Source organism: Diplotaxodon limnothrissa, linkage group LG3 (assembly GCF_057381915.1).
Source record: "Diplotaxodon limnothrissa isolate DT_005_m linkage group LG3, D_limnothrissa_male_GT1.1, whole genome shotgun sequence".
NCBI lineage: Eukaryota > Metazoa > Chordata > Actinopteri > Cichliformes > Cichlidae > Diplotaxodon > Diplotaxodon limnothrissa.
Window position 1 is genome coordinate 46,324,561 of NC_140598.1, and position 24,637 is coordinate 46,349,197.

The 24,637-nt window shown below is 41.1% G+C and overlaps 2 protein-coding genes across 3 annotated transcripts; both read right to left on the reverse strand.

The window, feature by feature from the left end:
• Nucleotides 1–7,226: 7,226 nt before the first annotated feature.
• On the reverse strand, nucleotides 7,227–8,270 carry LOC146636137 (GTPase IMAP family member 7-like). Its single transcript, XM_085350272.1, has one exon. The coding sequence runs from the start codon at nucleotides 8,268–8,270 to the stop codon at nucleotides 7,227–7,229; it is 1,044 nt and encodes a 347-aa protein (XP_085206398.1).
• Nucleotides 8,271–17,180: 8,910 nt separating this feature from the next.
• Nucleotides 17,181–22,227, reverse strand: LOC146636138 (tripartite motif-containing protein 16-like). 2 transcript variants are annotated; one of them, XM_085349472.1, is made up of 7 exons: nucleotides 21,979–22,227; nucleotides 20,063–20,437; nucleotides 19,891–19,986; nucleotides 18,948–19,181; nucleotides 17,923–18,085; nucleotides 17,791–17,850; nucleotides 17,181–17,707 (listed from the first exon to the last, which is right to left on the reverse strand). In XM_085349472.1, the coding sequence occupies exons 1-7, from the start codon at nucleotides 22,216–22,218 to the stop codon at nucleotides 17,181–17,183; spliced, it is 1,695 nt and encodes a 564-aa protein (XP_085205598.1). In that variant the 5' UTR covers nucleotides 22,219–22,227. The 2 variants fall into 2 exon arrangements, with proteins under 2 accessions (XP_085205598.1, XP_085205597.1); XM_085349471.1 differs by having other exon boundaries at nucleotides 19,891–19,964; nucleotides 20,041–20,437; nucleotides 21,979–22,218.
• Between the last annotated feature and the right edge of the window lie 2,410 nt (nucleotides 22,228–24,637).

Consider the following 24,637-nt stretch of genomic DNA (forward strand, 5'->3'; position numbering starts at 1 on the left):
TGTAGCATCAATGGTGAACTTTCTTGATCTCATCTGTTTGTTTAGCAGCTGGCTCGTATCTTCTGGATCATTTTTGTAGCTTGCAGTCACTTTAACTGAAGATCTAATTTGTAGACTTTTAGAAGTTATCCTGCTTTGTCTACATTGTGGCTGAATGTCAGGTAGTTCTGTAATCTACCAACTTACATGCTGTTTGCTTGCTCTGCAAAACAGATAAAAATGTAATTACTTTAGAGGTGGATGCAACTATTCAATAACTGATAGGGAAGACAAAGAAAGTGTGTTTATAGGACACAATTCATACGCAAATGGAATTTCTTGAGTTTTACCTTAAAGGAAATGACCAATGTAATTGTGAATAAGCAATCAAAAAAAGTGGGGAGTGCTGAGAAGCTACAGCTGGACAGAAGGAGAGTGAAATTGCTTCCTCACAAAGTTTTGTTGATTATTGTTTATAGATTTCTTTCCAGTGATATGAGGTCTAGCAGGTGTGTAGGGGAGACCGGGGATAGTTGTAACATTTTTGACATTTCTGTCTGTAAATTGGAGCTCTTTTAAGGTAGTGGATTCAAAATGTAATGCAAAGTATTTACATGTCTCTGCTATTAAATAGTGCAGCTATTTTCTCTGCAGCACAATTACCCATTGCATGGTATGGTCTCAAACACGAAGAGTGAAATGTTACGATTAACCCCGTAGTCTGGGTTAGTTGTAACATATCCTGGGGTGAAATGTAACACAATGAAATAAGGGTACTAACAAAACATTAACATGTAATCTTTGTTTATTCAACGCATGAATGCACTTACATCCATTTATGTAGCTCTGTGTGTGTGTGACAGAATGCAGAAATCTAGCTTTTGAACATATTCCAACCCCCCAAAAAAGACAAATTATGGAATTTTCTGCAACTGAATATTTCATTAATTTTGGTTGGTCTTCCTTGAGTTTGGCCTCATTGGCTCAGTGGGCATTATAACCTACAACTCTTGCACCAATTTTGAACATAACAATGAAGCTGAAAAAATGTAGTTGTTCACCAGCATCGCAATTCCATTACTTTTTATCATGGCTTACCTTGGTGTGGTTTGCAGAGTGCTTCAGAAAGATGAGGAAATCTGTTTCTTGCACCCATCCTGATTTATTTCCACTACCAGTACTTCCTACTGGTCCATCTCTGACACAGTGGTCTGCATAATGTATGTGTGGGAACACAAACAGTGAAGTAGTTGTGTTGCTAATGGCATTAACCGCATATACAAAAGCGACCAGTGAACCTCTCTCTGCTGATGTCGTTGCCCCAACTTGTTTAATATAAGTTAAAGTAATAGTGTGGTAAGTTGTAACATCTGCATTATTGTTACAACTAACCCAGACTGTTGCTGTTACAACTGACCCAGACTCCTATAGCCATGAACTAGCTAACATTACAGCCAACGGCTAAAACATTAGCACTAAAGACCTACACAGAATATATCCCCATAGACATACAAATAACATAATTCAAGTTTGATGAGTTTAACTGCAAAGCAGATAATGCTATTAGAAATTGAAATAAAGTAGAAAAACTTACTTTTTGGCATACAAATTACTTTTTTTCATGTTAAATTGTCTGTGTTTGACGAAATGTGCTGATTTTTCACATGTGATAGCAGAACTGAATTGGGCATGCACAGGATGAGTCACATCATTTGAAACTTAGCCCTGATTGGAGAAATTGGAAGTGTTACAACTATCCCCGGTCTCCCTACTCAAACTTATTTCAGAGGTATTTTGATCATTCTTTTGTTAGGAAGCAGAAGTTCTTCCAAGGTTTTCTGTAACTAATGGAGTCAGTGTAATGACATGACTACACATGCACACAGTGCACTGACAGTATGTGTAGGAAATCACAGTATTGTAGGGTGGCACAGTAAATATGCAAACTCGCATATAGAATAGAATAGAATAGAATAGAATAGAATAGCCTTTATTGTCATTGTACAGAGTACAACGAAATTGGAGTGCCACTCCCTTGGTGCAAGTTTCAATAATAAATATAAATGTAAAATATAAAAAGTACAAAAAAAACAATCGTAAGTACTCAAACAATAGTATGTACAATATATACAGGATAGCAGCATTAATATAATGACAGTATGAATAGCAGCATAATATAATGACAGTGACGGTATGGAATAGGTTCAATTGTTTTTGTGCTTATTTACTACGGTGATAGCTCTGGGAAAGAAGCTATCCCTGAATCTGTTTGTCCTGGTTTTATGTGACCTGTACCGTCGGCCTGACGGTAATAGTTCAAACAGTTGGTTGCTGGGGTGAGAGTGGTCCTTGATGATATTGCCAGCTCTGCTGAGGTACCGAGAGTTTGCAGTGACCTCCAGGCTGGGCAGAGAGCAGCCAGTGATCTTCTGGGCTGTGTTTTAGAACAACATGACAGTTTTAGAACAACAAAGCAATATTCTAAATGTTCATATACAACTATGGAGCACTGCACTACCATAGGCAGAGAAATACATTCAAATCCATATTTGTTTTATTCTGGAACAATCACTGCTAAGTAATAATGATTACTTAAAAAAATATATATATATCTTTTTTATAAACAGGAGTGTGTTCTTGTTCGGACCTTTCACTAGACTGGCATTGGTTAGCTTGTCTAGTCAATTGTAGTATGTGTAAACTATGATGTTTTCATTTGCAGTAGCAGACTTAAGTTCACCTAGCACTCACATATCAACACTTATAGTTGTCTCTGTCCCCGTTGCTTTATTGGGAAGGTTTCTAGGTTTTGGATAGGCAATGGACTCATTCAATCAGGGGTAGGGGAACTCCAGGCATCAAGGGCCGGTGTCCTGCAGGTTTTAGATGTGTCCTTGATCCAACACAGCTGATTTAAATGGATAAATTACCTCCTCAACATGTTTTTGATTTCTCTGGATGCCTGGTAAAAAACTGATCATTTGTTTCAGGTGTGTTGACCCAAGGTGACATCTAAAACCTGCATGACATCAGCCCTTTGGGCCTGGAGTCTCCCACCCCTGATTTACATGAACAAACTGGAGTCTATTAGATGCTCAAATGAAGCTTTCTGAAGCATTGAAGCTTGTGTTAAAAACGCTTCATACTAGCTTTTCAACACATTCCTCTCTGGTGACATCTGGTGGCCAAAATTATGAAGAACAGCTTGAATCTACAAATTAAAGTGTAGTGCTTCATTATGACTGCCCATTCTACAGAGTTCATTGTTCTGTCTGATATTGGGCCTACACGTTTGTTGCTTTGAATATGTATGTTTTTTGGGTGAAATAATTATGTCTATTTGCTTAATAGATAAATTTGATCAATAAGCTTCCCTTATTTAAACATGTGCCATGGTGTGGTCTTTCTTTGCTTGTGACTTTTTGATGTTGGTAAATACAATAAATGAAAAACACATTAATATACATATAATAATGTACAACACATTATGGTACTTATACAATTAATCACTGGACAGCTGGACAGGTATGTTTGTAAATAATATTATTAAAAATAAAATAAACACAATCAAAACAAAGACAAACAACAAGAATAAAAAGCTGGCAAACCCACCCGATTGAGGAAAATCAACTCAAAATACTCCCACACAACAGAACCTCCCCTCTTCCTTGCTGGCTCAGTATCGCTCAATAGAATGATGAGTAGTTTGTTGTCACTCACTATCAAAGCACTCCACAAATCCCGCGAATGATCCACTTCCTTATAAACCATCGAATCAGCTACGTTCTAAATGTCACTGATCACATGACTCTGGCCAAACAAATCAAACCTTGACACAGTGCTTCTGAAGCAGTGTGGTTTTTGACACACGTGCTGGAGCGTCAGCTTTAAGTGGGCCATCATTAGATATAATTATTAGCTTTGAATTAGGTATTGTAAGCATATCTTAGAGCAACGATTAAACATAAGTTTTATCATTACTCTAAGGGAGGGAGAGAGAGAGAGAGAGAGAGAGAGAGGCCATTATTCAGGCCATCTTAAACTTGACAATGTGACTTTGTAGTCTAAGTAAGAAAGTGTATGGAAGGTTTTGGGATGATTTTTGCAGCTGTTCCTCTCTTTGGAAACAGCAATTACACATTTATGTAGAAATGGGTTATCAGACGGTGCTTTGTTTTGTATGTAACATGAGATAACTTGAGATGCAGATAGAAATCCAGATGAGCCCCATGAACGCTCAGTCACAGCTCTCTCATACTGAAGGGTTTAGTTCCCCCACCCCTGTTATAGAGGTTCATTTGATAGTTGGGGTTTTCTCTGTGCTATTGTCTGATCTTTACTTTTCAAAGGATTTTGAGGACACGGTTACTGTGATTTGGTACTATATAAATGAAACTAAAAATTGAATTGAAATATGGGCCATATGACCAAACAACTGCACATGCTGTTAATGATAAATTCAGAACAGTACTGGGGACACTTTTCTAGTAAAATGGAACTCTGAATATCTCATTTGTGACAGTGAACGTTATAAAGCTTCCATTGCTTGAGCCACAGCAATAATACTAAGGGTAAAGCTCTAACCTTTTTCCATGCCACACCTAGTGGGATGTTATTACACTTAAGTTATGACTAATATAGGTGTGTGCTTGGCCTCACCTATATTTACATGAAATAACAAATAGCCTGTCTGGTGTGTACTTCCTCGAACTTACACAGTTTGCAAAGCACTATCATGCGAATTTGTGATAGAAATTAAACTTGATTGTAAACAAAAAAAGGCAAACCACACTTCATTTAAACATTTTATTCACCTTAAAGCTGTGGAAGGTTGCATTATGCTGCAACATGAGTGCTCAAGTAAAACCCCAGTTATAGTTAATAAACACCAACAGATTCTGGCCCTAAAGTAGCAAATGAGTTGCTTTAAAAAAAGGATGGGGTGTCAGAGTAACGTGAAAAAAGACAAGAGTTCAAGTCCGGCACTGGCAAAGTTACATCCTTCCAGTAACTGAAACACAATTGCTTTTTGCCAGGGAAAGATAGCCGTTGTCAGAATCAGAATCAGAATGGGTTTATTGCCAGATGTTGAGGTTTACAACATTAGGAAATTGCTGCGGTGCTTCAGTGCAAACAATAAGAATTAAAGTGCTATGTAGAAAGAAAGATATGTGCATGAGATATACATGAGATATATACATGAGAATAAGAATTATGAGTGCTACGTAGAAAGATATATACATGAGTGCAGGTGGTGATCAGTGCCAGACATGAAATGATGCAGTGACACAGCGTAGGGTCATGTGTTAGTGGCGGGGACAGTCATGTGGTTATTGTTCATGTGTCCAACAGCAGAGGGGAAGAAACTGTTCTTATGGCGAGAGGTTCTGGTGCGAATGGACCGGAGCCTCCTGCCTGAGGGGAGCAGGTCAAACAGACTGTGTCCAGGGTGAGAAGGGTCAGCTGAGATCCGGGCTGCACGCCGCAGTGTCCTGGAGGTGTACAGGTCCTGCAGAGATGGGAGTCTGCAGCCAATCACCTTCTCAGCAGAGCGCACAACACGCTGCAGTCTCTGTTTGTCCCTGATAGTGGCTCCAGCGTACCACACGGTGATGGAGGAGGTGAGGATGGACTCGATGATTGCAGTGTAGAATTGCATCATCGTCCGTGTTGGCAGGTTGAATTTCTTCAGCTGCCTCAGGAAGTACATCCTCTGCTGGGCTTTCTTGATGACGGAGGTGATGGTGGGCTCCCACTTCAGGTCCTGGGTGATGGTGGTACCCAGGAAGCGGAATGAGTCCACAGAGGTGATGGGGGTGTCAGTCAGGATGATGGGGGGGAGTGGGGCTGTGTGCTTCCTGAAGTCCACAATAATCTCCACTGTCTTCTGGGCATTTAGCACCAGGTTGTTGTGGCTGCACCAGGACACCAGACGTTCAACCTCCCTCCTGTAGGCAGACTCATCCCCGTCCGAGATGAGCCCAATAACGGTGGTGTCATCTGCAAACTTGATTAGCTTGACAGACTGGTGGGTGGAGGTGCAGCAGTTGGTGTACAGGGAGAAGAGCAGAGGAGAAAGAACACAGCCCTGAGGGGAGCCGGTGCTGATGGTCCGGGAGTCCGAGACATTCTTTCCCAGCCTCACATGCTGCTTCCTGTCCGTCAGGAAGTCAGTGATCCACCGGCAGATGGGATCAGGCACATTCATCTGGGAAAGCTTGTCTCGGAGATGGTCTGGAAGGATGGTGTTGAAGGCAGAGCTGAAGTCCACAAACAGGATCCTGGCGTAGGTTCCTGGGGAGTCCAGATGCTGCAGGATGAAGTGTAGGGCCATGTTGATGGCGTCGTCTACAGACCTGTTGGCTCTATATGCAAACTGCAGGGGGTCCAGGAGGGGGGCCGTGAGGGTCTTGAGATGGGAGAGAACTAGGCGCTCAAATGACTTCATGACCACAGATGTCAGAGCCACGGGTCTGTAGTCATTTAGTCCAGTGATCCTAGGTTTCTTGGGGACAGGGATTATGGTAGAGGACTTGAAGCAGGCAGGCACATGACATGCCTGCAGTGAGGAGTTGAAGATGCCAGAAAACACTGGGGCCAGCTCGTTTGCACAGTGTCTGAGGGTGGCAGGAGACACACCGTCTGGGCCGGGAGCTTTCCGAGCATTCAGATTCTTAAACTGCTTCCTCACATCTGCTTCATGAATATGAAGAGTTGTGGTCGGAGGAGGTGGTGTGAAATCCTCTTTTGTGTGGGGTGAGGAGGGGGGTGTTGTAGGTGAACAGTTTGAAGGTGGTGATGGCTCTATGGAGGGGGGAGAGGTGGGGGAATGAGTGTCCAAAGTGCCTCTATTGTTGGGGTCGTTGGAGGTGTGAAGGCTGCCTGATGGCACTATTGCTGTTTGTGAGCCCCTCCAAATATCTTTCCTCCAGATGAACCCTCTTACTGCTGGCAATGGTGTTGAATTAATCAGAGCCTTCACTTGCTTTACCCCACATTTCCCTTATTCCCAACTGTATGAAAAATTTTGACACAGTGGCCCAAGGCAAAGTAAGCGAAGAAAAAAGAAATAGGCGCCTAAATGACGGAAACCGCTGAATAAACCTTTAATAGTCCCAAAAACCTCCAAATAAAAACAAATTTATGTACTGCCTCCTAAATATGTGAACATTATATGTAATGTAACATTATCAAGAGGTAATTAAATAATCAAATGTTCACATAAATATCTGCTTATTAAGAAAATCTTACGAAAATTCAGTAAAAGCTTTTCTTTTTTCTTGGACAGCCTTATATGTTCTCTGTACAGCTTCTAAAGGTGACTCTGCATCCTTAGCGGCTTCATTTCCAGTGATGCCTCCCATTACACCTCCTGCTACTGCTGCTGCCAAACCTACTGTCCCACCAGCTACTAGTGCTGTTTTTCCTACTGTTGCAGCAGCAGACACACATGCTAACATTTCTGTGACACTCATCTTCACAGATTTCACAGCAAATTCACACAATGTTACTACACCAAATAAAGCACCGAGCAAAGCTCCTGTTGCAATCCCTGTCGTTTGGATCAGAAACCTCTTAAACACACTAGTTTTAGCCTGGTTTCTGATCTCTTCTGGGGTTTTATCTGGCATTGAGTGTCTAATATGCTCTACCCGTTTCTGTATTGCCGTCTCCACATGTTGCAGCATTTTATTTGTGTAGTAACCTCCGTTTTTTTCCACCACCATTTTTTCTATTGTTTTCAGCAACTCCTCCAGCTGGAACTGGTTGCTCCTGTAGTTGTTTGGCTGGTTGTTGTTCCAGTGTTCGTTATCAAAGACGTGACACCGACCATCACACTTTGACACCAGATCACTCAGATTTTTGTTCTGACTGACAAAATCTTCAATTTTCATATTTTTCTTGAGCTGTTCACCGTGAGTGAAAACAACTACAGCATATTTTAGAGCTTCATCTGAGAAAGACTGATGTATCTTAGTGACGACAGCCTGCTCGTGCTCTGTGAATTTACCCACTCGAAGCACAATGAGAAAAGCATGAGGCCCAGGAGCACACTCTGTCATACAGCTCATTATCTCAGGCTTCAGATCTTCCTCAGACCTTCCTGTGTCAAAGAAACCAGGGGTGTCAATCAGAGTGATGCTTCTTCCACTGACTGTTTTGGTTTCTGTTTGGCATTTCATTGTTCCAGAGTTTGGAGAGTCATAAGTGGCAAAGAGCTCCTCTCCAAGAATGGTGTTACCCAGGTGACTTTTCCCAGATCCAGTTTTTCCCAGCAGGACCAACCTCATCGTTGTTGAATCTAGAGGAGAACAATGACTCTGTTAAGTACATTTGTTTCTTACTTTTTTCTCCCTTCTTAAAAAGGTGTTTTGCTTATGGTTTGAAGTTTGAAACAGGATGCAATAGATACTGAACCGTTTTAGTCAGATACAGAATCAATATTAAATGATAAGATGAGAACACTGGTCCACTAAGGAAATTTGCTAGGTCAAGCCAGTGATTGGTAAGGTTAATGCAATCATTTACAAATTGGCTCTTTGATGATTTTTTTTTTCAAATGCTCTATTAGATGTCACAATTTACTATTCATGTTTTAATGTAGTCCCTTTAAAAAAAGAAAAAAAAAAAAAAGAAAAAAAAATATATATATTAGGGGTGCAACGATATTCGTATCGATATTGAACCGTTCGATACAGTGCTTTCGGTTCGGTACGCATATGTATCGAACAATACAACATTTGTAATTTATTTCATCAACTTTCCTTCTGACGATGCTGTCTGTGTTGAGCGCTCAGTGAATCTGCGTTCGACTACTCCGCCTAGGCTGCACTGTCCAGCGCAGATCCACTGAGCGCTCAACACAGACAGCATAGTCAGAAGGAAGAGCGCAGGGCAAGCTAGCAAGACAGAAGTTAAGCTCTCCTTGCAACATGGACCTCCCCCACCCTCATTCAGATCTGGCGTTTGGAATTATTTTGGTTTTCATGTGACGTATGACCCTGAAGGTAAGCGAGTCATGGACTAAAGTAAAACAGTATGTTGGATGTGCCATGCAATGCTCAATTACATGGGTGGGAACTAGTGTGTTAGCGCAGTTAGCTCGTTAACGTGTTGGCCGTCCAGCCCCATGCACGGGGCGATCGGTGGTAGCTCGTTAACGGAGATTTGCCGTGTTGTGGCGTTAAGGTCATTTCAACGAGATTAACCTGAAAGCACTAGTGGGAACACAACGAATATGACTGCACATTTATGCCGACATCATCCTAGTGCAAAGACAAAAACAACAAGCATGCTACTAACTTTAGCCGAGTCATTTAGACAGCTGTTAGCACGTGATTCTCCTTAATTATGCTGCTGAGAATATAGCCCAGAAGAAGCGGATAGTATAGCTTTTATTTTGGAAAGAGACATTTCTCTGTAATAAACTCTCTTTTAGAAAACAGGAAATACTTTGTATCAATAGGTAACTTCACATCTGAGCAGACAAGTATCACATGTGGAGTTCCCCAAAGTTCCATCTTGGGACCCCTTCTGTTTAACATCTACATGCTCCCACTGGCACAGATTATAAACAACAACAAAATAAACTACCACAGCTATGCAGATGACACACAAATATATATCACAATGTCACCAGGAGACCGAGGCCCTGTACAGGCTCTTGGTAAATGCATTGAGGAAATCAATGACTGGTTGTGCCACAATTTTCTCCAGCTAAACAAAAACAAAACTGAGGTAATAGTCTTTGGCGCCAAAGAAAAACGATTACAGGTTACCAGAGAACTTCAATCTATACATCTAAAAACCACAAACCAGGCGAGAAATTTGGGTGTAGTGAACTACAGTTCATTCAGAACTCTGCTGCTCGAGTCCTCACTAAGACCAAAAAAGTGGACCACATCAGTCCAGCTCTGAGGTCCTTACACTGGCTGCCTGTCCGTCAGAGGATAGACTTTAAAGTTCTGATGCTGGCCTATAAAGCTCTGAATGGTTTAGGACCAAAATACATCAATGACCTCCTGACCCAGTATGAACCATCCAGATCCCTCAGGTCATCTGGATTTTATCAGATTTTATCAGTTCCCAGAGTCAGAACCAGACACGGAGAAGCTGCATTCAGCTTTTATGCTCCTTATATCTGGAACAAACTCCCAGAAAGCCTCAGATCAGCTGAAACACTCAGTTTATTTAAATCCAGGTTGAAGACTCACCTGTTCTCAGCTGCATTTGAATAAAGCACCAATAAAGATCACCCATCATCCCGCTATAACTCAACTATACACAAGCAGCAATTTGTAAGAGCTCAACAGGGGCGGATCTAGAGAGGTGGCATAGGGTGGCATGTGCCACCCTGAAGTGATCTCTTGCCACCCCTAGTGCCACCCTAGTTTTTAATATAACATTGTTTATCAAAATGAGATTGCATTAACACTTTGAGCCTAGCTACAGTTAGCACTGAAAATAAATTCCAAAACTGAATATATTGCATAGTGTTACCCTGAAGCGCCTTGAGGCGACTTTTGTTGTGATTTGGTTCTATATAAATAAAATTGAATTGAATTGAATACCCCCCTCCACCACTAACAAATGGTTCAGCCCATAGTGTGGACCAGCTTTATTTCCTGTTTTCAGTAGCAACCAATGCCTATGATTGTCCCAGAGCACATTTGAATCAACACAATGGACATTACACACACACACACACACACACACACACAAATATGTATATACGTATATATGTATGAGAGAGAGAGAGAGAGAGAGAGAGAGAGAGAGAGATGTTGTGTTGAGCTCTTGAATAAAACTCCCGCTCAAGCGATAACGTGGAGCAACAACAATCTTTCTTTAATACAGCTTACTCTTGTGCTGTTTTACATGCCACACACTTCCCGTTGAGTGGGTAAGTACTGCCACCTAGTGGCGTATGATGTACATCAATATAGATTACACCACATCCCCCTTACTGAAGTTAGGCTGGTACATTCTTTTGCTCTTCAAACAAAACATAACTGCGTAATATTTTTTTTCAATACAGACATACCCCAGCATTTCAGGAAACATAAACTCTTACACTCTTAACACAAGTTAAACCTTCTTGTCCTTTTAAACATGCTATTCTCAAAAACAAAACTTAGCATTTCGAAATACAACTTTTCCCTTTCCAAACAATTAGCTTCACAGATCAAGTCTTTTTGGTTTAATCACTTCCCTACCAGACCGGGTTCTAACCACACCTGGTGTATGGGGTGCGCTTGGCTCAGAAACGGTCTCTATAGGGGTGGACAGGATCTGTTTTGCTTCGGTTTGAGTCTCTGTGGGATCGGCACAAGATGACTGCGGTTCCTTCTGAGGGCCCGGTGGCGCCTGTGTCCGGCAGCCTTGCCTCTGTCAGTGCGCCCCAGGGCAGCTGTGGCTACAATGTAGCTTGCTATCACCAGTGTGTGAATGTGTGTGTGAATGGGTGAATGACTGAATGTAGTGTAAAGCGCTTTGGGGTCCTATGGACTAGAAAAGCGCTATACAAATGCAGGCCATTTACCATTTACCATTGTCCCTTGGGGTCCACTGATGATGTACGATCGTGGAGTTGGGTGGACTGATGTCACTGTGCCTTGTGCTTTTGCATCCGTGATCCAGACTGGTTGCCCTGGCAACAATTTATCCAATACTCTTGTTCTATGTCTTTTGTTAAAACATAAACTTCATAGTTACACCTGGTAAAGCAGCAACGCTGATCGTTTTATTAAAGATGAAAGAATTTAGAGAGTTTTTAACTCTCAGTGATGCTGCAGTGTTGTTTGACCTGAAGCATACGGAGTTTAGGACCCAGATTACTCCCAGATTTAAGAGCATATTAGTCCGACAAATACGACAATAACGACGGCCGCTTGCATGTTCTGCAAAAAAATGTGCTTTGTCGTGTATCTGACGGACAAACACCAAACCAGTTCCACATCACTGAAGTTGCACCATTTTTACAAACCAATTCTGGTTCATCTGTTTCACTCAACAATCGGCCATGTGCGTATGAAAACAAAGGCACTGCGCATGTGCGTTTTACTCATATTCTATCGCGATATTTCATTTTCCTATCGTTGCCTAACATTATACCGGTATTACCGTGAACGGTATAATATGGCCCAGCCCTACCTGGGACTACTGGTGACATGCTCAAAACAGTAGTCCTTTGCAAAGTCTTTCATTTCTTGACAGGCAAATTGTGGGCCATTATCTGTAATCAATGCTTCAGGTATTCCATGGCATGCAAATATTGACTTTAAATGCACAATCACATTGGCTGAACGAGTTGGGCTGAGTTGAGCAATCTCGACATATCTCGAGAAATAATTACTACCAACAGATAGTTTTTGTCTTTTAGTGTGAACAAATCAACTCCTAAATTCTACCATGGCCTCTCAGGTAAACGTGTGGGCATAAGAGGTTCCCTCACATTAACTCTCTCCTGTATCTCTCCTGTATGCACAGCCTGCACTTAAGGACAAGTTCACTGATCTGATTACTTAAGCCTGGCCACCACACTGCTTGTCGGGCACGTTCTCGACACTTAACTACCCCTTGGTGACCCTCGTGTATTTTGTCCAAAACTGCATTTCGCATGTTTGCAGGTATGACCAACCTTGTGCCTTGCAGTAGTAGTCCATCGTGTACACTCAAAACTGCTCTTTCTGACCAGTAGTGTTTTACCACTCCCTGCAGCTGGTTCCTGTCAGGCCAGCCCTCTGCACAGAACTTCATGACTTGGGAACAGACGCTGTCAGACTGTAGCTGCTCACGGAGATCTGCAAGGTATTTGCTGCTAGTAGGAAGGCCCTCCAGCACTGCGTCAACGTAAATATCGGTGTCCTCCATAAGATCATTGTCTCTGGGCATCACGCTGTCTGCCAGCGGTAACCGTGACAGCGTGTTGGCTGTGGTGAGGCTTTTGCCTGGAATGTGCGTTATAGTGTAAGAATACCTCATTAGGCGCATGCAGAATCTCTGTATCCGCGGTGGAAGCAAATCCAAGGCTTGTCCTCCAAGTAGGCTCACAAGTGGCTTATGGTCGGTCTCAAGCTCAAAGTGTAGCCCTAGAATAAAGTCACTGAATCTTTCACAGGCCCAGGTGAGCGCCAGCACTTCTTTTTCCAGCTGAGCATAGCGCTGCTCTGTGGCTGTCAATGATCGCGAGGCATTCGCAACTGGTGACCACACGTCATTGTCTTTCTGTAGCAAAACTGCCCCCAACCCGTATGAAGAGGCATCTGCTGAGATCTTTTGGGGTTTGTTTGGGTCGTAAAGCTGCAGTACTGGAGCGGATGACAGTTCTTTTAAACTGCTAAACGCGTTTTGTTGCTCGTGCCCCCAATACCACATTTTTAGTTGAAAGCAAGTCTCTCAGTGGTTTGTCTTTTTTGGAGAGGTTTGGGATGAATTTCCCCAGCTGATTTCACCATTCCTAAGAAGCTCCTAAGCTCACTCACGGTGCTTGGCTCTGTCATATTCTGCACCGCACTAGTTTTGTCAGGGTCAGGACTCATGCCTTCAGATGACACAATGAATCCTAAGAATTTCACTGCTCTTTTGCCAAACTGACATTTTGACATGTTCAGGGTGACGCCCACCTTCTCTGCATGGTCGAGGACAGCGTGGAGTCTCATGTCGTGCTCCTCTCTCGTGGATCCCCAGACCAGGATGTCGTCCATGTGGCACATGTGTAACACTGATGTAGCGCTAATGAAGTAATACAGGCTAGGGATTGAGTGTGATTTTATGGTTATTATTAATCAGAAGATTTAGGGACGCCACTGGAGCTGATGGGCAGTAATTAATAAATACACACAACACAAAAAATGGTTTTGCAGGTACCATGTATTTAACCAAACCCCAAAAAAGAATAACAAGAAAAGAAAAACTTAAATAATCACTCCTGCTGCAGCTATCCAATTAATCAAAAACCCAGTGAGGGTACACAAAGACAACTAAACAGATTTATCTGGCTTATACCAAGCAACACAGGTTCTCAAAAAAAAAAAAAAACAGTTCCCCCATAAACACCACATGTTAATATCAAATCCACTGATCCACACTGAAGTCCATGAGTTTAATCTGAATGTCCATGAGAGATGTCCAAGCGCTATTGTCCATAAATGAAAGGAATGGTGTGTATGATTGCGGAAATCAGTGTATTTGGAAAATGGGGACAGAGCGTTGTCTTTGATAGCTTCCTACCCAACCGGTGGAAGCGTCAATTGCAGAATGTGTCCTGCTCCTAGCCGTTCATTGGCTCGCCATCCTTTTCCATACCCCAAAAAGGTTCACCTGGCCTGCATTAAATAAACAAGGCCAATAAGAAATCACAAGAATAATACAAAAATGTCAGCCAATTAAGCTAAATACATTAAGTTATTCTTGTTCCTGTGTACACAATTTATAAATAAATAAACAAACAATATATTGGTTAAATATAATATTTCTAACCAATAAGGATTTAACTGAAAACATTTCAACTGCTACATACATACATACTATGTAGCTCCACAACATTTGTTATTCAACAACTATCAGTCAAATCAAAATCAAATTGTTTGGACCGGCAGCAGCCGATTAGGGTCAGCTGGTAGCAATACAAACAGTCAATTAAAAGTTCAAACTCACCAATTCCGTTCTGTTCAGTGCACAACAACATTATGGCTCTGGCTCACAGTAATCAGCATCTAAGTTGCATAAGTTAGTTGGTGTTAAAAAAATGCATTAAAACGGGAAAAGCAAATGTTTGCCAATACACACCTGCAACAGCTCTGTCACCTGGCTTGCCTCCACGCATCTGACGGGAGGAAGCCGGGACAGGCTTACTATGACCTACATGCCATCCGATTGGCTGAGCAAAGTCATGTGGTTGGAGTCATGCATTTGTGATGCGTTCAATGGCAGGAAATAAGTGCAGGAAATTACTCTGGGTTACACATGACTCCCGCGAGGCCGGCTGTCACTTCCGTCATCATCATGTTTTGGAAATGCTCTGATGCACTGGAAATACCAAATGCCAAACGATTGAAATGGTATCTACCAAATGGCGTAATAAGTGTGGTGAGGAGAGCAGATTCTTTGGACAGCGGTATTTGCCAAAAACCCATGTTAGCATCAAGCTTGGAGAAATACTGCGCACCTGTGAGCATGCCTAGTGTTTGGTCTACAGAGGGGAGGCTATATCTTTCACGACACACCGACTCATTTAATGGTGTCATGTCCACACAGATATGGACTTTCTCTTTGTCCTTTTTGGGGGCTACGACCATGCCGCAACACCAGTCTGTGGGCTCTTCCACACGACTGATTACTCCCAACTGTTCCATCCTTTCCAGCTCTGTTTTGACTTTGCCCAGTAGTGGCAGTGGAACACACCTTGGCACTTTCAGTGAATAAGGTTTAGCGTTGGGCTTCAGCTTAATCGTGTATGGTTTTTGAACAAGCCCGAGCCCATCACATAGTTTCGGGTACGCTTTCTTCACTGTCTCAAGGTCAACATTGTCCATTTGGGCAATTAGTTTCAGTCTCACAGAAGCTGTCCTGCTTAAGAGAGCTACACGCAGATTTCTGACTACATAGATTGTCTCTGTAGTGCTCCTGTCACTGTAGGAAATGTCCTCCTTTGTAGACCCAAGTACCATCAGTGCTGCACCTCCTGGTCCATACAGTGGCTTTTCAGCTTTTTGCAAATGTTCATTTGGCTGCTTAATGTCTTTGAATGTCTCCTCTGAGATAGCTGTGACATCTGCCCCCGAGTTTAATTTAAATGTCATGCTTTTGCCTCTCATGCAGATGTTAGCAAGCCACGGGTCTTCTCCTGCCACCTCATGCACAGTTGTAGATCTACAAACTCTCCCGTAGGGTCCACGTTTTCCACAGTTGTGGCATTCTGCATTTTTGGCTGGGCGCTGTGCTGCTGGGTGCATCTGTGCTTTTCCACATTTAGAACATGTTTTATTCTCTTGTTTTGTTATTTGTGGTTTTTGTGGCTTGAACTGCTTTTGGTCTCTGCTTCTGAATTTATTTGGCTGTGATTTTCTGACATGCACGGCATGCACGGCTGTTTTGTCCGTGCTGCTTTCACCTATTAGGACAGTTTGCTGTCTTTTTATTTCCTCAGATTGTCTCGTCATTGTGATAGCTTTGGTTAGGGTCAAATCTTTGTTGAGCTCCATTCTCTCCGACAGTGATGAATCTTTAAGACCCACAACGAGCCTATCCCTCAAAAGTTCATCGTGAAGTTCACCATATTCAGTTTTCAGCGAGAGCATATAGAGCTGTTATGAAGGAGTCAACTGTTTCTGCTGGCTGTTGTACTCGCTTATTAAACCTTGCTCTTTCATAGATCACTTTCTTTCTGGGGACAAAATGTCTATCAAATGCGTTTCTGACCGCATCGTACTACTGGCACTGCCCGTCTGTTAGGTCAAGTCCCCTTAGCACGTCGTCAGCCTCGTCTCCCATGCAGTAAACTAATGTGTTCACTTGGTTAGCATCTGTTGAACTGTTCAGATTACTTGCTCGAAACGTCTGATCCACTTCTCCCATCCCTTGGGCTTTGCGAAGTCGAACAGTTCCGGTGGCTTGATGGTGAAAGTAGCCGCTGGTGGCACTGCCATAACCGGGCCAGGTGTCGCTGCTGCTGCCGGTAGCGCCGCCGCTTGCTCCGACATGGTTGTGTGTTTCGCCAAAATCTGAGACACTGAATTACTGCTCTTTATTGTGAATATTTTAATTCTGACATTAAAAAGTCTCAGACAAATGTTTTCTTTAGCAGTTATATTTTATACCATACACCAACACAAATGTAACACTTCTTTTTCCCCGAGGCATTAAAGACAAAACAGAACAAAGACAATTAGGTGCATGTAGCTTATAAAGTGACCGTTCAAAGTCACTTTTAAAAAAAAAAAAAAAAGCAAAACAAACCCGGGGTAATGATATTACTTAAAGCAACAAACTCTTACATTTACTTAGCAGTGATTTTATTTCTCCAATGTTCTAATCTAGAACCACAACTCTACACCTGCCTGGTGAGGATAGAGCACCTAGAGTCACGCCTTTCAACATCCAAACAGTGTGAGTCATTCGAGTCACTCACAGGTTTCTTCACTGCTTATTTTAGGTCTTGAAAGACATTAATCAACATGGTAGAGGTGAAAAAGTTGGCATCACAACTTCTTCACTTCTGCATAACAGCCAGAGCTTCCTTCCTTCAGCCCAAGGCCAGGATAGAGAGGCTGAGTGAATACTGTGCACACTTTGTGAAGCAGAGTCATGATGTCAGAGATGCTGTAAAACGACAGAGTACCTGACCTGTAATCCAGGTACACGCCAATCTGAGAGGTACGAGGACCTGACACCGCCTTTGCTACTAAATTATGTCTGAAAGTATATCCTTTTGCAGAGCACTCCAAACACCAGGACTTGTCATTCTTCCCAAATTCCGAGTCAAATGATGTCCGGCTGATGTTTTTGTAAGACGCTGCCACTGACCAGGCGCCACCACTCCAACTGACCTCCCAATAGCACCGCCCTGTTAAACCCTCTCTGCACAGCACCTGCTTCACACCTCCAAACCTGTCCGAGTGAGATAAATGAAAATGCTCATAGTAGCCACTCGTCACTCGTTGAGAATCTTGTGAAAGGTCCAAGTATTTGTTGACCGAGTTGGGATCCAGTGTTAGAGGACAGTGATCTGATGGACAAGCAAACCAGGAATATCATCAGCCTTCAAGTATTTAGTAAGTGATTACTGCTTTGATATACTGATATACTTACAGCACAAAAACTCTTCTCTGGTCTTTGGCACAGGTGGCAGCACAACTTTTATACCAAAAACTGATAGGAACAAAATAAATGAATAATACTGGATTAAGTGGAATCAAGTGGATGGATATTTCTCTCAGGTACCTGTTGCAGAGATCTTGGGCCATGTGGTCTCCAGAAGCTTCTTCATGTCATCTCTCAGCTGAGTCAGACATTCGGTCACGGTTTCCACTGAATGTTTAGGACGAACAACAGCGCCTGTTGGCAAGTCTGGAGATTCACATGAGATGGAGAGAGACTGGAAGAGCTGGGAAAAAAAAGAAAAAAAAAAAAAAAAAAGATGTTGAAATTTAATTTTTGAACATATAACATATTTAAATAAAAACATTTTATGTGTAACTATAAAGGAAAAAGAAGAAAAAAAATCCCAATAGGATGTGTGCAAAGTTTCAGCTCCCTGCTTTTCTCAAAAAAGTATTTCTACAATAGATCTAGTTTTTCAAGACTTGTTCTAATATGGCTCCATCAGTATCGGCTCTCAGGCTACGTCCACATGTACACGGGTATTTTTCAAAGTGCAGATTTTTCTATGCTTGGCACCACATTATTGTTTCAGTGAAATTAATTTCTACATTTGTACAATGGTGGACTGTCAGTAATTTTACTCTCTGCAGTGTTTTTATATATACACATACATACAGAGCGAGAGATGGTGCACCATATACAAAATGTATATCCTCCCTCTCATTTTTTCAATGTAAATGCTCATATTCATTGATGAACATTTGCTGCACAGCAACACATTTTAAATCAAATTTATGTATCCTCATAAACTCCCCAGCAAGAAGTTACAATGTGTGCTCAAACTGCATGTTTCACATTAGGTTTCTTTCACCTGGATTTTTCTTTGCTTGGGTGGGAAGCTTTGATGGCCTTACATGAAATGAGCGCTACAAAACATAGCAATTAACAAAATAGTGATAGTGCAGTGTTTATGTCTTCATGAGGTAATGTTTAAACAGGTTTTCCTCCACAACCATTTGAGCTTTTATAGCTCCAGATGTGACTTTTTGGTTATAAAACACTGAATTAAATATAGAGTCTAAATGGTGACAGAATTTTAGAAAGAAACATGAGTTGGCCTACAACACAAAAGACACATTTCCTACCTGAATGAAATGAATGTGATCTTCTGTATGAGAAAGCTGTTCCAGGTCAGCGTCTCTTTTCTTCAGCCTGGCGATTTCCTCCTCCAGCTGCAGCTGCAGAGCTTCTGCCCGAACAACTGCAAGTTTCTCTTGAGTCTCAATCAGCTGCTTTATTAAAGTACGTTGCTTTTGTATGGAGGAGATCAGCTCATCAAAGAGCTTGTCTTTGGACTTCATTGCAGTCTGAAAATAAATCTGTTTTATACAAGGAAGGTTTAGATTAGGAAAAAAATACTTTTTGGAGGCGAATTTAGAAAACTGCGGCAAAATTCATAAACCAATATAAAGAAAATAAAATGTAGCCACTGCATTTAGTAAATATGTAATAGTTAGTGTCTCATTGATGGATTTTAATTTCTGATTTTTACTCCAAGTGTTTTCTGGAGAGCTTTATTTTTACTTATGTTGTCCTCATTAGCTCCTTTAAGTGACCAATTAGGTTTGTTGTTAAAAATGTGTTTGTCGTGGTTCATCTGCAGTTTACTTTGCATCTTGACTCACTGTGAAAAGTTTCCATGTAAACAATATCTCAAAGTGTACATGCAACTATGTGCCTGTTGCACACAGATGAAATGGGCCACAGTCAGCCAATTCCATTTGCTGACTGAATCTCTTGTATTAGGTACATTGAAGATACAGGATTAAAGCCTGTTAATGCTCTTAATAGAAAAAAAAACAAAAAACTGTATAACTCATATGTATCATCTCTGTATGATTGTAGGGTCTTCACCTTACGGTATAAAGCACATTAAGGAGGCAGTTATTCTTATGAAAGCTGTATTAATCTGAACGCAGTAGTTGGAATTTAACCAAGTAATTTATGAGTTTACACTACCACAAAGCACATGTACTAGACAGCACTGTGGTCAGTAGAGATATTTGGTTTCTAGTCTTATTTCCACACCTTGAAGTCCTTCACAGCTTGGACCAGCTCATTCAGCTCTTTTTGTCTCTCCTGGGATTTCCGCTTAACTGCACAGTGACTCAGAAAAAGCCGTCCCTGCAAGAAGAAACCGCAGGATCAGAGAAAAATTAAAACACTCCAGATTCATTTTGGTTTTTTTATTGATCTTTACCTGCTCAGCAGCTCTTTCTGCTGCAGCTGACACTGTTGAGTGGCGCCAGTGATCGTCCATGGTGCACAAATAGCAGATACATCTTCGATCAGTCTTACAGTAAACCTCCATCAGCTTGTTGTGCTTTGTGCACATTTTTTCCTTAAGTGGCACTGTAGCAGACACCAGCTGGTGAAGCTTCAGCACAGGAAAACTGTGGTGAGGCTCAAGATGAGCAGGACAGTACGATGCCAAGCAGGTCAGGCAAGACATGCTGGCTTTGTTTCTTTTGGTCCCACAACAGAAATCACAGGCAATGTCTGTTGGTCCTGCAGGAGCAAGAGGAGAAGCTGGACGGGCCTGTTGGGTTACTGTCCTCTTCAGCTTCTCTACAACCTACAGTGATCAAATAAAAACGGTCAAAGGTTTTGCACGACAAACAGAATCAAAATAGAACTGAAAGAGGATGAAGTCAGCAAAAGCATCCCAATTGTGTATTTTCTTTAAAACTGTAGAAAATGCAATAATAAAAAAAACATAATATGTTGTTGTGTACAGAATAGCTGGTTATGAAAATAATGTTGTGTATTAAAATATTTTAGGAGTAACAACAGTGGGTGTGGTAATCACCTACAAAAAATCTAATGCCATGCCAAAATAAATAAGAAATTATACTCCTGGGACGTTATTAGACAGAACCAGAATGGAAAAAAAGACTAATTTCAATGTGGCAGACATGCTGGTGTCAGTCTTTCAGAAATTGCTAATCTTCTGGGACTGACACACACACACACACAGGAACCAAAAAATAAAAATACATAAGATATAAATAAAAGCCAAATAAAAGAAAGAAAAAAATGAATTAAATAACTAATTTAATTTCCATGGAAAACTAAGTCTCACTGAGGTTAAAAGCCAAAGATTAAAAGTGGGTTTTAAGACGCGATTTAAAAGTGGATAGTGAAGGATACTCTAACGTGCCAGGGCAAAGTACTCCATAATTTTGGACCCACGATAGAAAAGGCCCTGTCCCCTCTGAGCTTCCTCCTGGATCTCGGTACCTACAGGAGCAGCTGGTCAGGTGACCTGAGAGACCGACATGGTGTGTGGAGATAAAGCTCAGAGAAGTAAGGCAGGGCAAGATTGTGAAGGCATTTAAAAACAAACAGAATTTTAAAATTAGACACAGGCAGCCAGTGCAGTGAGGCTAGGACAGGGGTTATATGCTCTCTTTTACAAGTTCCTGTTAGGAGTCGTGCAGCAGCATTTTGAACCAGCTGCAGACGTGAGAGCAATGACTGACTGACCCCCACATAAAGTGTGTTACAGTAGTCCAGGCGGGAAGAAATAAAAGCATGGATCACGGTTTCAAGGTGCTGCCTCGAAAGAAAAGATTTTACTCTTGCCAGTCGCCTTAAATGATAAAAACTGCACTTCCCCACTGCTCTGATTTGGTTGTCCAATTTAAAAATCACTATCCAACTTAAAACCAAGTTGGATAGTGATACAGACTGCTGTTAATAATTAATAATTTAATGGTGTTGGGGATATTTTCTTGACACACCACGTGTCCTTTAGTAAGAGATGAGCTTATCTGAGAGATAGCTGCAGATCATGGCACAAAGCTGAAACCTGACATAAACGACAAATCTGCAGCAACTGTGTGATACTGTCACGAAATGTTGAACCAAAAAACACCGAGGAATGTTTCCAGCACCTTGCTGAGTCTGTGCCACGAAGAATTAAAGCAGGTCTGAAGAAAGGAGTGGGTCAAACACGGCACTAACCACGTGACCGGTAGGCGTAAATGTGTATTTAATTAACAAAACAAGCAAAAAAAAAAAAAAAAAAAAAAAGGGGTACATTAATTAACTCGGATTTTTTTTTTTTTTTTTTTTTTTTTTTTTCCCCCCCAAGCAGCACGGTGGATACATCACCTCAGCCAGCATGTTGTTCCTCCCGAGGACAGGCCTTGGACTGAAGGTCTCCCTACACTGAGGACAGCTGTACGTTCCCTTCTCCTTTTCCTCCTCCCAGAACCCCTCGATGCAGATTCTGCAGTAAGTGTGTCCACACTGGATGGTGACGGGATCTTTGAGTAGGTCCAGACATACCGAGCAGTAAAACTGATACAGGTCCAACTCGACGGCACACTGCTGCGGCCATTTCTCTGCCATTTGGATGAAATCCACAGGTGCACAGCGAGTTTTTAACTAATTGAAGGGAAACGCAAGGAAATGTGGGGTGGGGCTTCAACTTCTGCAAGTCTTAAACCAATTAGTATGTGACAGTTTTGTTATAAAAGCTTGCTAACGCCACTTAAAAAAAATTAATACATTAAAATAATGACAAATATAAAAATAAAAAGCAAACAATAACCACTGTTCCCTGCAAATGTTATGTATTTTATTTATTAATTTTTTTTATTAATTTTTTAAACCATAATCAAACTTAAAAAAGTTACAAAGTTAATGTAAATGTTAAAAAAAAAAAACATACACGAATGCATGGGAACAGGATGGGGACAGCTGAGAAGCTGGTAATTAAGGTGTTTCTTCTCTTGTTGGTATGATCGTTTTTGGGTTTTTTTTGCCTGTCCCGTTTGGCTCTTTTGCCATCAGAATTACTATCTAAAGGCAAAGAAAGATGCCCAACGGATTTACTTTACCAAATCGACCAACCCAGCCTTGCCGTATTGGTCTATTTGATTCGTCTTTTATTGTTTATTTTAGTTTAACCTGCTAAATGCGGGACAGATATGATTGCTGATATGATTCTTGTGTTATTTCCTCATTTCCCAGTGAGGCAATATACTGCAGACATTAGCATTACATGAAGCAAATGATGATTGTTTTCTAGTGCTGTAAGTTATGACCTTTGATATGTGTGCACACATGGGTGTGGCTACCTAAGAAAAAGACCTAATAGCCTCTGGCCAAAATGACTTTATCTTGTACATTTGAATATACATAAATGTACACATAAAGAAATAAATACATCATTCTTTTAGTATTTAAAGATAAAAGATAGATGTCAGTAGTTTTCTTAAGTACAGTATTGTAATTATGAATATACATTGATTAGTATGTAATTTACATCTTCCAGCAAACTGATGTGTTCGCATAAACCTAGAATTAATTGATCAAAATCAAAGGAATTTTTATTTGTGGTTGCACCTTCAGACTCATACCTACACCTGCTACACATACCTACAGTATGAAGAAAAGACACAATGTGACTGGCATTGAGGTAAAATGAGTGTAAATATTTGCACAGTAGCCTTTCACTAATGGCCAGACTTTAAGAGATAGAATGATTTTTAAAGTGACCACAAAGCTACCTGGCACTTCAAGTAATACAAGGCAGAGATGTAATTTAATCAAACCGTCTGAATTTTTGATGTCTAAAGTTTTTTTGATCTCTATGTCACAGTGTCCCTAATAAATAGGCCAGTGAGTGCTACTGCTAGTTTTAATATAAACTTTAGAATAGAAAAGCCTTAATAAAAGAGATGAAAAATAACTTTAATAGTATAAAAGTTACTTTTTTGCTGAACTGGATGTCATCATGGCACAGAAAGTTTAACAGAATTATGTCTGGGGAAAAGAAATCCTGCGATCTGCTGACATCTAGTGGTGACTCACTGTAATTACGACTCTAATCATTGAGACTCCTTTTGCGTCTCTATGGATCTTAGCGGGACTCTTGTTTGAGCAACACGATTTTGCGCCTACACGTCACCAGCTGCTGTAGGCGCAAAATCCCTACTGTATATTTTGAGTTTAATATTTAGCTCATGTTTAATTCATATTTCATAGAGATTTGTTGTTGATCATTTCAGGAGTAGTAATGTGCACATTTCAGTTATGTTTACTCAGGGCCAAGACAATCATATTGCACTGTTTGTGATTAGGAGATAAAATAGGTGCTTACCACTTTAAGAACAGAGACACAGTTGCAGGGGGGTGGTTTAGTAAGTTGAGGGCCATGCCTGAAAACATCAACAAATTTTCATTCAAGTGGAAGATTTTTCTTTTTGGATATCAGAACATTCACCAGACACTCCTTTTTTGGGCTTGTTTTATTGGAAATGACACTGCAACATTAAATGCCTCACTGTGAGCTTCACATCAGAGAACATTTTCAGTTACTTAAAGTGATGAGTTTCGTTGGAGGATGTGGAATAGGAGACTTTAAAAATATTCCCTAATTGGGTCACTTTATCAGAACAGCTCCTTTATCAGAGTTACAGGTTATCTGTTCTGCAGCCTCTAAGCAGCAGTAACATACCGATTACTTTTAGCCCACACGCTAAAGTTAAAGTAAAACAGGATGCTTCTAATAATTTCTCCCAACAGGCGATGAATAAAAATAAAAATTCACTAGATAAGAAATGACAGGTTGTTGATCAACATTTAAAATATATGTATTTTTAAACAACTATTTAGCTTAATTTTCAGTTAAATTCACAACAAAGCACAAAGAGACAAGAAAGTTTTATAGGAACAGTGAAGGGTACAAAGTTTGATCTTAAATAATGAAATGACTTCTAGGTAAAAAGGTCTGGCTGCTGAGTCCTCCCACCATGACTGGTAC